Source organism: Garra rufa, chromosome 23 (assembly GCF_049309525.1).
Source record: "Garra rufa chromosome 23, GarRuf1.0, whole genome shotgun sequence".
Classification (NCBI taxonomy): domain Eukaryota; kingdom Metazoa; phylum Chordata; class Actinopteri; order Cypriniformes; family Cyprinidae; genus Garra; species Garra rufa.
This window is the reverse complement of record NC_133383.1, coordinates 3,298,811-3,313,103: the sequence shown is the minus strand read 5'-3', so window position 1 is coordinate 3,313,103 and position 14,293 is coordinate 3,298,811. Positions and strand designations below refer to the sequence as shown.

General features: G+C 33.9%; 1 protein-coding gene across 1 annotated transcript; it reads left to right on the top strand.

The window, feature by feature from the left end:
- The first annotated feature begins 3,347 nt into the window (after nucleotides 1-3,347).
- Nucleotides 3,348-13,911, top strand: gdnfa (glial cell derived neurotrophic factor a). The gene is made up of 2 exons (XM_073830265.1): nucleotides 3,348-3,553; nucleotides 13,373-13,911. Exons 1-2 carry the CDS (start codon nucleotides 3,367-3,369, stop codon nucleotides 13,909-13,911), a joined length of 726 nt encoding a protein of 241 aa, XP_073686366.1. The 5' UTR covers nucleotides 3,348-3,366.
- Nucleotides 13,912-14,293: the final 382 nt, after the last annotated feature.

The following is a 14,293-nucleotide window of genomic DNA, read 5'->3' as shown; positions in this document are numbered from 1 at the left end:
TTTAATTCAATTCGGTTTTTCCAATTCAATTTGTTTGTATAGAGCTCCTCACAATGCAAATTGTTCCAACCAGCTTTACAATGAATAGAGGCTTACAAAGTCCCTCAGGGAAGCCAAAGATGACAGTAGCAAGAAAAACTCCCTGAGATGAGACCATGAGTAGATGAGAAGGAATCTTTGGAGGGACCAAAGCTCAGCTGGGGAAACCCTCCTCCTCAACTATATAATACAAAGCATTCATACAAACACGCACACATCTGCTGTCAGTGATTCATTTCTTTACATTGCTTTTTTCTTGGTAGTTATAAGCACGAGCAATGCATCTCTGCATCAATCCGTTGGATGAATAGTTTGCCTAAAACTGAAAATTAGCTTAAAATGTGTTCACCCTCAGGCCATTCAAGATGTCGCTGAGTTTGTTTCTTCTTCAGATTTGGGAAAATGTAGCATTCCATCACTTGCTCACCAATGGATGTGAATGGGTGCCGTCAGAATGAGAGTCCAAACAGCTGATAATAAACATCACAATAATCTACATCAGTCCATCATTTAACATCGTGAGAAGCCAAAAGCTGCATGTTTGTAAGAAACGAATCTATCATCAAGATGTTTTTGACTAAAATATGACTCCATAATCCATAATAACACTTCTTCGAGTGAAAAAGCAGTCTGGTCTGAATCAGGAGAAAACCTGCAGACATCAAGTACCATTTACAAGCCAAAATGGTCCAAAACAGCTCTAAACAAACATGTGGCTGGATTTTGATATGACAAAGCATACATACAAACACGCACACATCTGCTGTCAGTGATTCATTTCTTTACATAGCTTTTTTTGGCAGTTATTTAGTATCTTGTTGTAAAGCATGAGCATCGTTTAGAGCCCTTTGAAATTGCATTTAAACTGCATTTTGGAAGTTCAAACTCGCAGACACCATTGAAGTAAACTATATGGAGAGAAATACAGATTTTTTTCCCCTCAAAAAACAATTTTTGGAGGAAGAAAGAAAGACATGAACATCTTGGATGACAAGGAGATGAGTAAATTATCTGTCAATTTTTGTTCTGGAAGTGAAATACTTCTTTAAGTCAGTTGTGCATCTGCATGCAAAAACAAATAATACATGCAAATAAATGAGTTGGAATGGTCATGTGTGTTTACACATGAACTGCCATGCCACATCAGAAATATTTAGGATAACGTTAGGGTTAGATGATGCTCTCATGTTATACAGAACAAATTCAGAGCTCCACTTATAATGGCAGACGGGTTTTAAAGTCTAAACAAACTGCTGTCACTGATCCTTTGATTTAGTAAAGATGGTTTTAATAAAGACTGGATGACGCAGCTTAATCCTGTGGAATGACACACAAACACAACACTAAACACCACAAACCTCTCTTACAAAACACTGTGGTCACACCAGATTAATACCACAGTATTTATTACAGAAGAATAGCATAGTATCACTATGGAAACCCTGAAAAATCCAAAATATGTTTCATGAGGCTTTGCTCTGAATAGTTTAGATTTTTTGATCATTTTAAAAGTATATTTTTCAATTTTTGGATATTGTTAATTTAGCTTACTTATTTTAAAAAGTTGCTCACAAACTCTCAATGATTTTATGTAATTTTTTTTGTGCTGACAAACAGGTTTAATTGTGTGGATGGAAACAGTGATGGATGGATGGATCTGAGTTGTGCGAGCATGAGAAAAATGAGGGCGGAGCCCGAGCGTGACGTCACCGCGCTCGAACCCGTGAGCGTATTTAAACGCGCTCAGAGCAGAGTGGGAGCGTCAAACGCGTTTACACGGACGCGCGAGTGGATCATGACCGCTGTGTGCTGCTGACAGATATCAGACACACACCATCCGCTGTACAACCGCGCTTCACTTTCACCTGATCCGTGCGGATATTAACAAACATTCACCTGGATTTCATCACCTGTGCGTTGCGTTTCGCAACGGAGGCAGAATGCGGCGCGCTTCAATAGACACGGGAAACTATTACAGTTAGTTCGGATCCGGATCCGTGCCTTTGAGATCCCGATGTCTTCATCTGAGCCGCTGCTGCTGGTTTTCTCTCACGTTACAGACGCGGCGCGCGGCAGCATCACGGTCAAGCGCGTCGCGTTGCGCACGGCGAGCTGAGCGGCGCGGCGCGTCAGTTGGACACTCCGGACACTTCTGGGCGCGCTTCCTTGGGATCTAGCGGATAACATGTTCTGAATGGACCTGGAATTGTGATATTTTGAGGATAACGCACGAATTTTTTTTATCCTGTGGATCTCTGGATGTTTCCTGATTTACTGAGAATTTGGCTTTTCTGAAGCTCCGGTCTGTATGGACCCCATTTAAGGTATATTTATATTATTCTTATCTGCATAGTGTTTCTTAATCTATTTGTACTGTAAATTTCCCATGCACTCTTAAACATAAATGTTCTTCACGTGTTAATAATCAATTCTGGCAGTATATATGCATTGGAAATTAAAAAGTTAGGCATTTCAATGTATGTTCCTGAGATTCTGGGTTGTATGGTGCACCAAAATATGGATGGTCTCCTAAAAAGGTTCTCATACGTTAATAGTCTCTATAACCCAATGTGTACACCTCAAATGCAGAGTAAACAATATGAAGCAACCTTCAAGAGTCTGTGTTTACTTCACATCACTATGAGCAACTTTTGAGCACATTTAATAGACTCACTTTAATAGGTCAGATACTTCAAACTTAAAAAAATGGGATTTATGCAACTCTGACTGTATTTATAAAGCAGAAGGATACAGTAAATATCTAAACCAAATGATCTTCTCACTATTTGACTTTTAAAACTATCAAAAACCTATTGGTTACACGAAGAAACAGCAGGTTTTAATGATCAACGATTACAGCTATTCGGAGTAAAGCGTCATTTACGGCAATAAAGGGTCGTAAAAGTCATTGTAAACATCACTGCATCCATGAAACTGTTAGATTTTATTTGCCTTTTCATCAACAGGAGTTTTGGGATCCGGAACGGGGAAAAACTCTGGCAGAAAACATGCATTTTTCTGCTCTGTATTACTGACAGAAATCTGTTCAGCATTAACTGGCCTACAGAACACATTTCACGCAGGGCTCTCTCATCAGAATATTTAATTCTGCTCTTTTCACAACTTACAACACTTCGTTCTGAACCGTATCCCTCTGGGAATACTTTCAGTAGCGCAGGCTACAAAACAAACACAGTGCTTGTCAAATTAGCACATGAAAAGTCTCTCAAAGTCTTCTTTTTCCATTCCACGTTTTGTCACTCATGCATGTTGTTGTGCTTTTACCTTTGCACCGTTGCAGCTTCCCTCAAAGGAACTGAGTCTAAAATGAAGTTATGGGACATTCTAGCCACGTGTTTGTTGCTCCTGAGCTCTGTTTCCACACGTCCCGTCTTCCACAAGCTGCAGCCATCCAAAAGAGACGTCGTCCGCAGTGAGACGCCCGCTCTGGACCCCATCATTGACTCCCAACCTGAAACCACTCACCAAAAACAAGCCTCCATGGAGGAACAATGTAAGTCACTGAGCATGCAACTCTCAATTTCTTCAATGCATATTACAAATGAGATGTCTATGTAACTGTAATGGAGAACTGCTTTCAATTACTTGCATAGCTGCATGTTGAGCAACCCAGATACAGATGCACAACTGTGACAATAGTCTGGTCAAGAGTACAGTATGTTAACTGAAACATTACCTTGGTAAGCACTGCATGACCACATGTTTTACGTAACAAACCCCCATCTGTTCGACAGCATGAAAAATCTGAAACCGAAAGCGGTGCTTGGCCTTATAACACAGAGGTTGTGCTTTTAAAGTCACGTTGTTTTATTATAAACCTACTCCAGTTGAACATGGCATTCCTCTGCATGGATTGTTTACATTTAATGTAGAGTTTTACAGTCCCTGTAGCTCTTCTTACATGTTTTTCTAAGTAAGGTGCTGTTGTGAACACCAACAAATATATTGACGTGACGGGAAAGGCATGAACTATACATTCATTGTGCATTTCAGCAGCTGTTCCAGATGTTTAATAGCGGCCTTGTCTTTTACACAGTAGCCTTCTTGCATCTTGCATCATGGGAACTTTCTAAATTAGAGCATTAACGAGTCAAACTCTGCATGTGGAACGCTTTGCGCTGAACTGACTGAAAATTTGCATGCATTTATTTCGAAGTTGTTGGACCCTCCACCAGACCCTTGCATAATATGTAAGGCGTGCTGAAACTATAGTGAACAACAGGCGATGGGAGCTGCAAAAAACAAACACATGTTGAATCACTCAGTGACTTGTGTCTTGGGGATTTGATCCCTGCATGCATCAATGTGTTCTTGTAATGGCAGTTTGGCTGTGCAGAGAGCAGCCACTAAAAGCAGTGAAGAACTCGCAGTGCATTGCAGACTTTCAGTCAGATGTTTAATCTGAAGCAAATGAACATGAGGTTCTGAGTGCATGATTGAGAATATGCATTTTTCTTAATGTTTTCTGATACACAACATGAGCAAAAATTATGGTTTGACATATTGAACAGACTGTACATTTGACAAAACATTGATTTGCATCCAATTAAATGTGGCTTGGTGCAGTGGTGCAATTACCTTTTTTTTTTATCCCATGGCAAAAATAAGCTTCCATTGCAAGATATAAACTTGCCATTTTTAGTTTGCATCTCGCAACTCTGCCAATGAATAACATATTTTAAAAAGTAATTGTGGCTTATCACATTATTCTTACCTTTTCCGTTTAGTTGCAAGTTTGTATCTTTCAAATCCGACTTTTCTTCTCAGAATTGCAAGTTTGTATCAAATACAAGGTGCCATCTCACAATTCTGAGATTATATCTTGTAATTCTGAGATAATAAGCCAGAATTGCAAGATATTAAGTCAGAATTATGAGATATTATGTCAGAATTACGAGATATTAAGTCAGAATTGTGAGAAAGTCAGAAATGCGAGACAAAGTCAGAATTGCGAGATATTGGCCTGGTTTCACAGACGGGGCTTAGACTAAGCCAGGATTAAGTCATAGTTCAATTAAGACATTTAAGTAATTTTTATAAATGTGAGTTAGAATAAAAGGTGTGCATCTCGAGACAAAACAAAGGCACTGATATATTTTAGGATCAGTTAGTGCAAGTTTCTTTAAGTTGAAACAGCTCAGACTTGCAGTTTAGTCTGGGACTAGTCTTAAGCCTTGTCTGTGAAACCGGGGGATTTAGTCATAATAGCAAGACAAAGTCAGGATTGTGAGATATTTAGTCAGAATTGCGTGATATTAAATCAGAAATGTGAGATACTAAGTCAGAATTGCAAGACAAAGTCAGAATTGCAAGAAATTCAGAATCGTGAGATATTAAGTCAGAATCACAAGACAAAGTCATAATTGTGAGATATTAAGTCGAAATTTCTAGATAAATTCAGAATTACAAAATATTAAGTCATAATTGTGAGATATTAAAAGTCAGAATTGAGAGATTAGGTCAGAATCGCAAGACAAAGTCAGAATTGAGAGATATTAAGTCAGAATCGTGAGATATTAAGTCAGAATCGCAAGACAAAGTCAGAATTGCAAAATATTAAGTCAGAATTGCGAGGTATTAACAATTGTGAGATATAGGCCTGGTTTCATGGACAGGGCTTAGCCAAAGCCAGGATTAGGCCATAGTTTTAAGTAGATATTTAAGTAATTTTTATAAATGTGCCTTAGAAAAAACATTACTGGTGTGCATTTTGAGACAAAACAAAGGCACTGGTATATTTTAAGATCAGTCAGTACAAGTTTCTTTCAGTTGAAACAGCTCAAATAGCTCAAATGTACATATTAGTCTAGGACTAGGCTTAAGCCTTGTCTGTGAAACTGGGGGATCATAATTGAGTCATAAATGAGTCATAATTGCAAGACAAAGTCATAATTGTGAGATATAAAGTCAGAATTGCTAGATAAATTTAGATTTACAAAATATAAAGTCAGAATTGCAAGATATTAAGTCAGAATTGTGAGATATTAAGACAGAATTGTGAGATATTAAAAGTCAGAATTGTGCGATAAGTCAGAATTGCGAGGTATTGAGTCAGAATTGTAAGATATACAATCAGAATTGCAAGACGAAGTCATAATTGTGTGATATTAAGTCAAAATTGCAAGATACTGGCCCGGTTTCAGAGACAGGGCTTTGTCTAAACCAGGATTAGGCCATAGTTCAATTAGGATGTTTAAGTAATTTTTTATAAATGTGCTTCGAAAAAAACATTACTGGTGTGCATCTTGAGACAAAACATAGGCATTGATATATTTTAAGATGAATCACTGCAATTTTATTTCAGTTGAAACAGCTCAGACTTACATTTTAGTCTGGGACTAGGTTTAAACCTTGTTAGTGAAACCGGGGGATTAAATCAGAATTGTGAGGTATTAAGAATTGTAAGATATAGAGTCAGACTTGCAAGACAAAGTCATAATTGTGAGATATTAAGTCAGAATTGCTAGATAAATTCAGAATTGCGAGGTAAAGTCGAAATTGTGAGATATAAAGTCAAAGTCAAGTCAAAGTCAACTTTATTCTGACTTTATATTTTGTAACTTTTACTTTATCTCGCAATTCTGACCTAATATCATGCAATTCTGACTTTTAATACCTCACAATTCTGACTTTATACTCACAATTCTGATTTACAATCTCGCAATTCTGACTTTGTCTCGCATTTATGACTTTCTTGTAATTCTGACTTGATCTTGCATTCGATACCGCCCTAGATCAAGTCAGAATTACGAGATATTAAGTTACAAAATATTAAGTCAGAATTGTGAGATATTAAATCAGAATTGCAAGACAAACTCAGAATTGCAAGATCAAGTCAGAATTACGAGATATTAAGTCAGAATTGTGAGAAAGTCATAAATGCGAGACAAAGTCAGAATTGCGAGATTGTAAGTCAGAATTGCATGATATTAGGTCAGAATTGCGAGATAAAGTAAAAGTTACAAAATATAAAGTCAGAACTGTAAGATATACAGTCAGAATTGTGAGATAAAGTCACAGTTACAAGATAGTAAGTCAGAACTGTGAGATATAAAGTCAGAATTGTAAGATATAAAGTCAGAATTGCATTAATATTAAGACAGAATTGCAAGACAAAGTCAGAACTTTGAGAAAGTAAGAATCGCAAGATAAAGTCAAAAGTACAAAATATAAAGTCAGAATTGCGAGATATAAACTCAGTATTGCATGATCTTAGGTCAGAATCACAAGATAAAGTCTAAATTGTGATATGTAAAGTTAGAATTACAAGACATTATGTCAGAATTGAGGAAAACAGATTAAACCGTCCATTTAGACTAGTGTTTGGGCGCTTCAAATGTAAATGTCCCTGTTTATTCTTTGTTCATTCATCCTGTGATGCACAAAAATGCTTTCTATGTAGGCAGCACAGAGATTTGACACGCAGCCAGCGTTTGTCAGATTCATTCGATACCGCCCTAGATCATGTAACCAACTGGGTTACACAAATGACACCAGCGCAAAGGTTACTCGATTCTGGCACCGCTCATCACGCCCGCTACTCCGAAACGGTTGAAGCTCGTACAAACATCTCAAGCAAGACTAAATTCCCAGAGCATCCGAATCATCTCAGTCCTACAGAGAATACTTCACTTTACCTGCCATATGGTGCATCTGGACCACAAAATGAGTTCATGCATGCTAGATGTGCTGACATTTGCATGGAACAGCAGGCATGAAAATCACAGAAACTGGTTTTGAGAGTTTATGTCTGCTAGTTTGCAATTGACATTAAAAACACTCTGTCCTAATTTTAAAAAGTAAACCGAGATGCATGACGTATAATTTGCATGTTCTCTGTCACATTATACTGCATTTCTCATAGCTGCTTGTTTTTGAATACTTTATTGCAAAGCTCACATTAGTTGCTTCTCTTACGAATAAATCCAGGCGAAATGACTAATATAAGTTGCATACAGCATCTGCATCACCCCAAAATAAAAAAAATCTGCTGAAAATGTCCTCACCCTCAGGCTATCCAAGATGTAGATAAGTGTGTTTCTTCATCAGATTTGTACAAATGTAGCATTACATCACTTGCTCACCAATGAATGTGAATGGGTGCCGTCAGAATGAGAGTCCAAACAGCTGATCAAGTAATCCACACCACTCCAGTCCATCGGTTAACGTCTTAAGAAGACAAAAGCTGCACGTTTGTAAGAAACAAATCTATCATTAAGATGTTTTTGACTAAAATATGACTCCTTAATCCATAATAATGCTTCATCCAGTAAAAAAAAAGTGGTTTGGTTTGAATCCAGAGATAAATTTGCACAGATCAAGCACCGTTTACAGTCTAAAACACCTTTGAAAATGGGCTTGTGCACTGGAGGAAGTGTAATTATGGATTATGGACATATAAAATGTCTTAAAGATGGATTTGTTTCTTACAAACATGCAGATTTTGTCTTCTCAAGATGTACTTAGTACTGGCTTTTTTAATTTCTATTTAGTTTTTCTTTATTTTATTTCAGTTCTAGTAAGTTTGTTGTGTTTTTGTGATTACTATTTTTTTTTAAATGTCTGTTTTAGTTTTAGGAAAACTATAATTTTCTTTTTGTTGGCTTTATTGCTTTTTAAAAATATGTCTACTTAGTTTTTATTTAAGTTTTAGCTTAAGTAATTTAGATTTGTTTTTGTTTTTTAAGATGTCTGTTTAGTTTTTATTATGTTTATTTCATTTTAGTTTGAGCAATTTTGTTGTTTTTATCATTTATGTCCATTTCCATTTTAGTTTTAGTGATTTTTTGTTTTTGTTGGCTTTTGTAGATTTTATTTCAGTTTTAGTAAAACTTTAATTGTGCTTGTTTATTAGTTTTACATGTCTATTTGTTTTTTTTTTTATTATAGTTTTAGTAATTTTCCTGATACTATCATTAATATAGTAGTATCATTTATTCATATTTTGAATTAGTTTTTATTTATTTTTTTCAAGTAATTCTTTGTGGGTTTTTTGTGGATTATTGTGATGTTTTTATCAGCTGTTTGGACCTTCATTCTGACGGCACCCATTCACATCCATTGTGTAATTCTTGTTTTTCAGTATTTATTCATATTTTAAATTAGTTTTTATTTTTTCCATGTAATTCTTTGTGGGTTTTTTTTTTGTGGATTATTGTGATGTTTTTATCATCTGTTTAGACTCACCCATTCTGACAGCACCCATTCACATCTAGTGTGTAATTCTTTTTTTTTTTCAGTAATCATATTTTGAATTCGTTTATATTTATTTTTTTCAAGTAATTCTTTGTGGGGTTTTTTTGTGGATTATTGTGATGTTTTTATCAGCTATTGGACTCTCATTCTGACAGCACCCATTCGCATCTAGTGTGTAATTTTTATTTTTCAGTAATTTCATATTTTGAATTCGTTTTTTAATTTTTTCCATGTAATTCTTTGTGGGGATTTTTTTTGTGGATATTTTTATCTGCTGATTGGAATCTCATTCTGACGGCACCCATTCACATCCATTGTGTAACTTATATTTTTCAGTATTTATATTTTTAATTCGTTTTTTATTTTTTCCATGTAATTCTTTGTGGGTTTTTTTTTGTGGATTATTGTGATGTTTTTATCAGCTATTGGACTCTCATTCTGACAGCACCCATTCACCCATTGTGTAATTTTTATTTTTCAGTATTTTCATATTTTGAATTAGTTTTTTAATTTTTTCCATGTAATTTTTTGTGGGGATTTTTTTTGTGAATATTTTTATCAGCTAATTGGAATCTCTTTCTGACGGCACCCATTCACATCCAATTTATATTTTTCAGTATTTATATTTTGAATTCGTTTTTTTTTTTTTTTTTCCATTTCCTTGTGGGTTTTTTTTGTGGATTATTGTGATGTTTTTATCAACAGTTTGGACTATCATTCTGATGGCACCCATTCAGATCCATTGTGTAATTCCTTTTTTCAGTATTTATTCATATTTTGAATTTGTTTTTTCCCCCCAAGTAATTCTTTTGTTCTGTAGCCTATCTGCTGTTTGGACTCTCATTCTGACGGCACCCATTCACATTCATTGTTGAACAAGTGATGTAATAACACATTTCTCCAAATCTGATGAAGAAACAAACTCATCTACATATTTGATGGCCTGTGGGTGTGTACATGTTTAGCTTTTATTATCTTAACCTCATATAAGTGGGAATCAGTGAAACATTTAGCAAAAATGTAGGTTGAATTATTTGTAATGAGGAAAAATGACAGCACGATTAGCAGCATATGATGACTGTTGCAGGGCTTTTCCAAGAACTGTGACACGGTTGGTCTTATTGGGTTGAATGGGGAACGGGTGAACTTTGAGTTCTGACTGTAATGAAATCATGGTGCATTACATGCAGATCAAACGTGCGCTTGCTTTTGTTTAAGACGAGGGCGGCGTGCATGTTTCGAGTTTGCGGTTGAGCAGATGTATTTCTGCTGTACCTCAATGTCAGGATCTATAAGATTTTCCAACGCAGTCCTGACATGAAAACAGTCCGTCCGGTGACCCCGTGAGTCATGGGCCGTTACTTGGGATGCTCGATAGTGACAAATAAACAATGTCAAATAGACAGTGAGGTCCAAATTTAGTAATTTTGTTGGCTTTATTTATTTTTCAAATGTCTATTTAGTTTTTATTCATTTTATTTCAGTTCTAGTAAGTTTGTTGTGTTTTTGTGATTATTATTTTTTTTAAATGTCTATTTTAGGTTTAGTAAAACTAATTTTGTTTTTGTTGGTTTTTATTACTTTAAATATGTAAGTATTTTTTGTTTTTGTTGGTTTTTTAATATGTCTGTTTATTTTTTATTTATTTTGGTTTAGTTTTAGTAATTTTGTTGTTTTTATCATTTGTATTTTTTATTTTAGTTAATTTTGTTGGCTTTGTTTTTTTTTAAATGTCTGTAGATTTTATTATTTTTATTAACTTGAATTTTGCATGTCATATTTTTTTTTGTCCCAATATAGTTTTAGTAATTTTGTGTTTTTGTCATTTTAATTCGTTTTTCTAAACATGTCTATTTAGTTTTTAGTTTTAGTAATTTTACTGACAGTATCATTAAAAAATAATATCATTAATATAGTATTGTAGTATTTATTCATATTTTGAATATTGTTTTATTTTGTTTTGTTTTATTGCTGTTTCGTATTTGTCTGTTTAGTTATTATTTTTATTTCAGTTTTAGTAATTTTGTTGGCTGTATTATTATTATTATTATTATTATTATTATTATTAAATGTCTATTTAGTTTTTATTCATTTTATTTCAGTTTTAAGTTTGTTGTGTTTTTGTGATTATTTTTTAAATGTCTATTTTAGGTCTTGTAAAACAAATTTTGTTTTTGTTGTTTTTTATGTCTGTTTAGTTTTTTGGTTTAGTTGTAGTAATTTTGGCTTTATTGTTTTTTTTAATGTCTCTGTAGATTTTATTTTTCTTTCAGTTTTAGTAAAACAAATTTTGTTTTTGTTGGTTTTTATTACTTTATGTAAGTATTTTTTGTTTTTTTAAATGTGTTTAGTTTTTTTGTTTTTGTTCAGTTTTAGTAATTTTGTTGTTTTTATCATTTGTCTATTTTTATTTTAGTTTTAATCATTTTGTTGTTTTTGTTGGCTTTGTTTTATTTTTTTAAAGTCTCTCTAGATTTTTCTTTTTTTTTCTTTCAGTTTTAGTAAAACTTTAATTTTGCATGTCTAATGTTTTTTTGTTCAGTATAGTTTTAGTAATTTTGTCATTTTAATTAGTTTTATAAACATTTCCATTTTTTTTTTCAGTTTTAGGTTTAGTAAGTTTACTGACAGTATCATTAATAAAATAGTATCATTAATATAGTTTTGTAGTATTTATTCATATTTTGCATTAGTTTTTATTTGTTTTAATTCTGTGTTTTTTTTATATTTGTGTTCAGGTTTTATTATTTTTATATCAGTTTTAGTAATTTTGTTTTTGTTAGCTTTATGTTTTTTATGTCTACTTTAGGTTGGCTTTATTGTTTTTTTTTTTCAAATAGTTTTATTTTGTCATTTTATCATATATATCATTTTATCATATTATATATTCAAGTCTATTTTTCCAGTTTTTAGTTTTATCATTTTACTGACAGCATCATTAATAATATATTATCATAAATATAGTATTGTAGTAATTATTCATATTTAGCATTATGTCTATTATAACTTTGTTTTTGTTGGTTTTTATTACTTTAAATATGAAAGTATTTTTTGTTTTGTGTTTTTGTTTTTTAATGTCTGTGTAGTTTTTATTTTATTATTTTTTTGGTTTAGGTTTAGTAATGTTTAGTAATCATTTGTATGTCATATTTTTATTTTTGGTTTTAATAATTTTGTTTTATTGTTGGCCTTTATGTTTTTATGTCTTTTTTAAATAATTTTATTTCATTTCTAATAGGTTTATTTAAATGTCTATTTTAAGTTTAGTAAAACTCATTTTGTTTTGTTGGTTTTTATTACTTTAAATATGTTAGTATTTTTTTGTTGTTTTTGTTGTTTTTTTTAATATTTCAGTTTATTTATTTAATTATTTTCTAATATATTTTACTGGAAAAAAAATATTTTATATATTATATAATTTATATCTTTTATCTATTTTTAATATGTGACCCTGGACCACAAAACCAGTCTTATATATTTGTAGCAATAGGCAAAAATACATTGTATGGGTCAAAATTATTGATTTTTCTTTTATGTCAAAAATCATTAGGAAATTAAGTAAAGATCATGTTCCATGAAGATTTTTTGTAAAATTCCTACTGTAAACCTGTCAAAATGTAATGTTTGATTAGTAATATGCATTGTTAAGAACTTAATTTGGAAAACTTTAAAGGTGATTTTCTCAGTATTTTGATTTTTTGCACCCTTAGATTCCAGATTTTCAAATAGATGTATCTCAGCCAAATATTGTCCTATCCTAACAAACCATACATCAATAGAAAGCTTATTTATTGTGCTTTCATATGATGTATATATCTCAGTTTTGTAAAATTTAACCTTATGACTGGTTTTGTGGTCCAGGGTCACATATATATATATATATATATATAGTTCTATATTTTTTACATTTTCTATATTTTATTTTAGTTTTTTTTTTTTTGCATTTTAGTTTTATTAAATCAGTATTTCAACAAAACAGTTGAGTTGACTCATTTAGTCGTTTAGCAGATGCTTTTATCCAAAAACAAACGAGAATCATCATAAATGCACAAAGTGTCACTATGCATGATTAATTAAATCATTAAGTTCATTACGTTTTTTGTTCTATCTTTTGAAGATGACGTGAACGGCCTTTACCCGGAGCAGTTCGAGAGCGTAATGGACTTCATCGAAGCCACGATCGGCCGTCTGCGCAGATCCTCGGACCTGGACGCGGATTTGCAAAGCAAGCGGGACAGGGGCCGCCAGAAAGGAGCAACAAACACGGAGAGGGGCGGACGGGGACGAGGAGACCGGAAGAGAGGTCGCGGGCGAGGCGGCGGAGGCCGAAAGGAAAGCCGAGACGACAGGGTCAAAGGTCACGGGCGTGGCTGCCTGCTTAAAGAGATCCACCTGAACGTCACGGACCTGGGCTTGGGTTACAGGACCAAAGAGGAGCTGATCTTCCGCTACTGCAGCGGCCCGTGTTTCGACGCCGAGACCAACTACGACAAGATCCTCAACAACCTCACTCACAACAAGAAGCTGGACAAGGAAACGCCGTCTCGGACTTGCTGTCGGCCAATCGCCTTCGACGACGACATCTCCTTCCTGGACGACAGCTTGGAATACCACACGCTGAAGAAGCATTCGGCTAAGAAGTGCGCTTGCGTTTGACGGACCAAACCTGAGCGAAACGCTTCAGACTGGGCCGCGGGACTCTGGCTCTGAGGAGATCCCAGATATATTCAGTATTCACTCTGTTACCAAACCACAGAACAGACAGCGTTTATCCAGCAAAAAACATGGTGGAATAAGGGAACGTGACGCGCCTGCAGTGGATTATCACGTTTACACTGAGAGAGCCGCAACCACAGACTCCAGATCTTTAATATCCAGAAAGCTATCTATCTATCTATATATATATATATACTGTATATATATATATATATATATAGTATATATGAAAATGTATTTATTGAGATTTAATTAAGTTATTGTTATTTATTGCAATCCATTGTATTAGAGTGTTTGTTTCTCTTATTTATTTAAGGAGGAG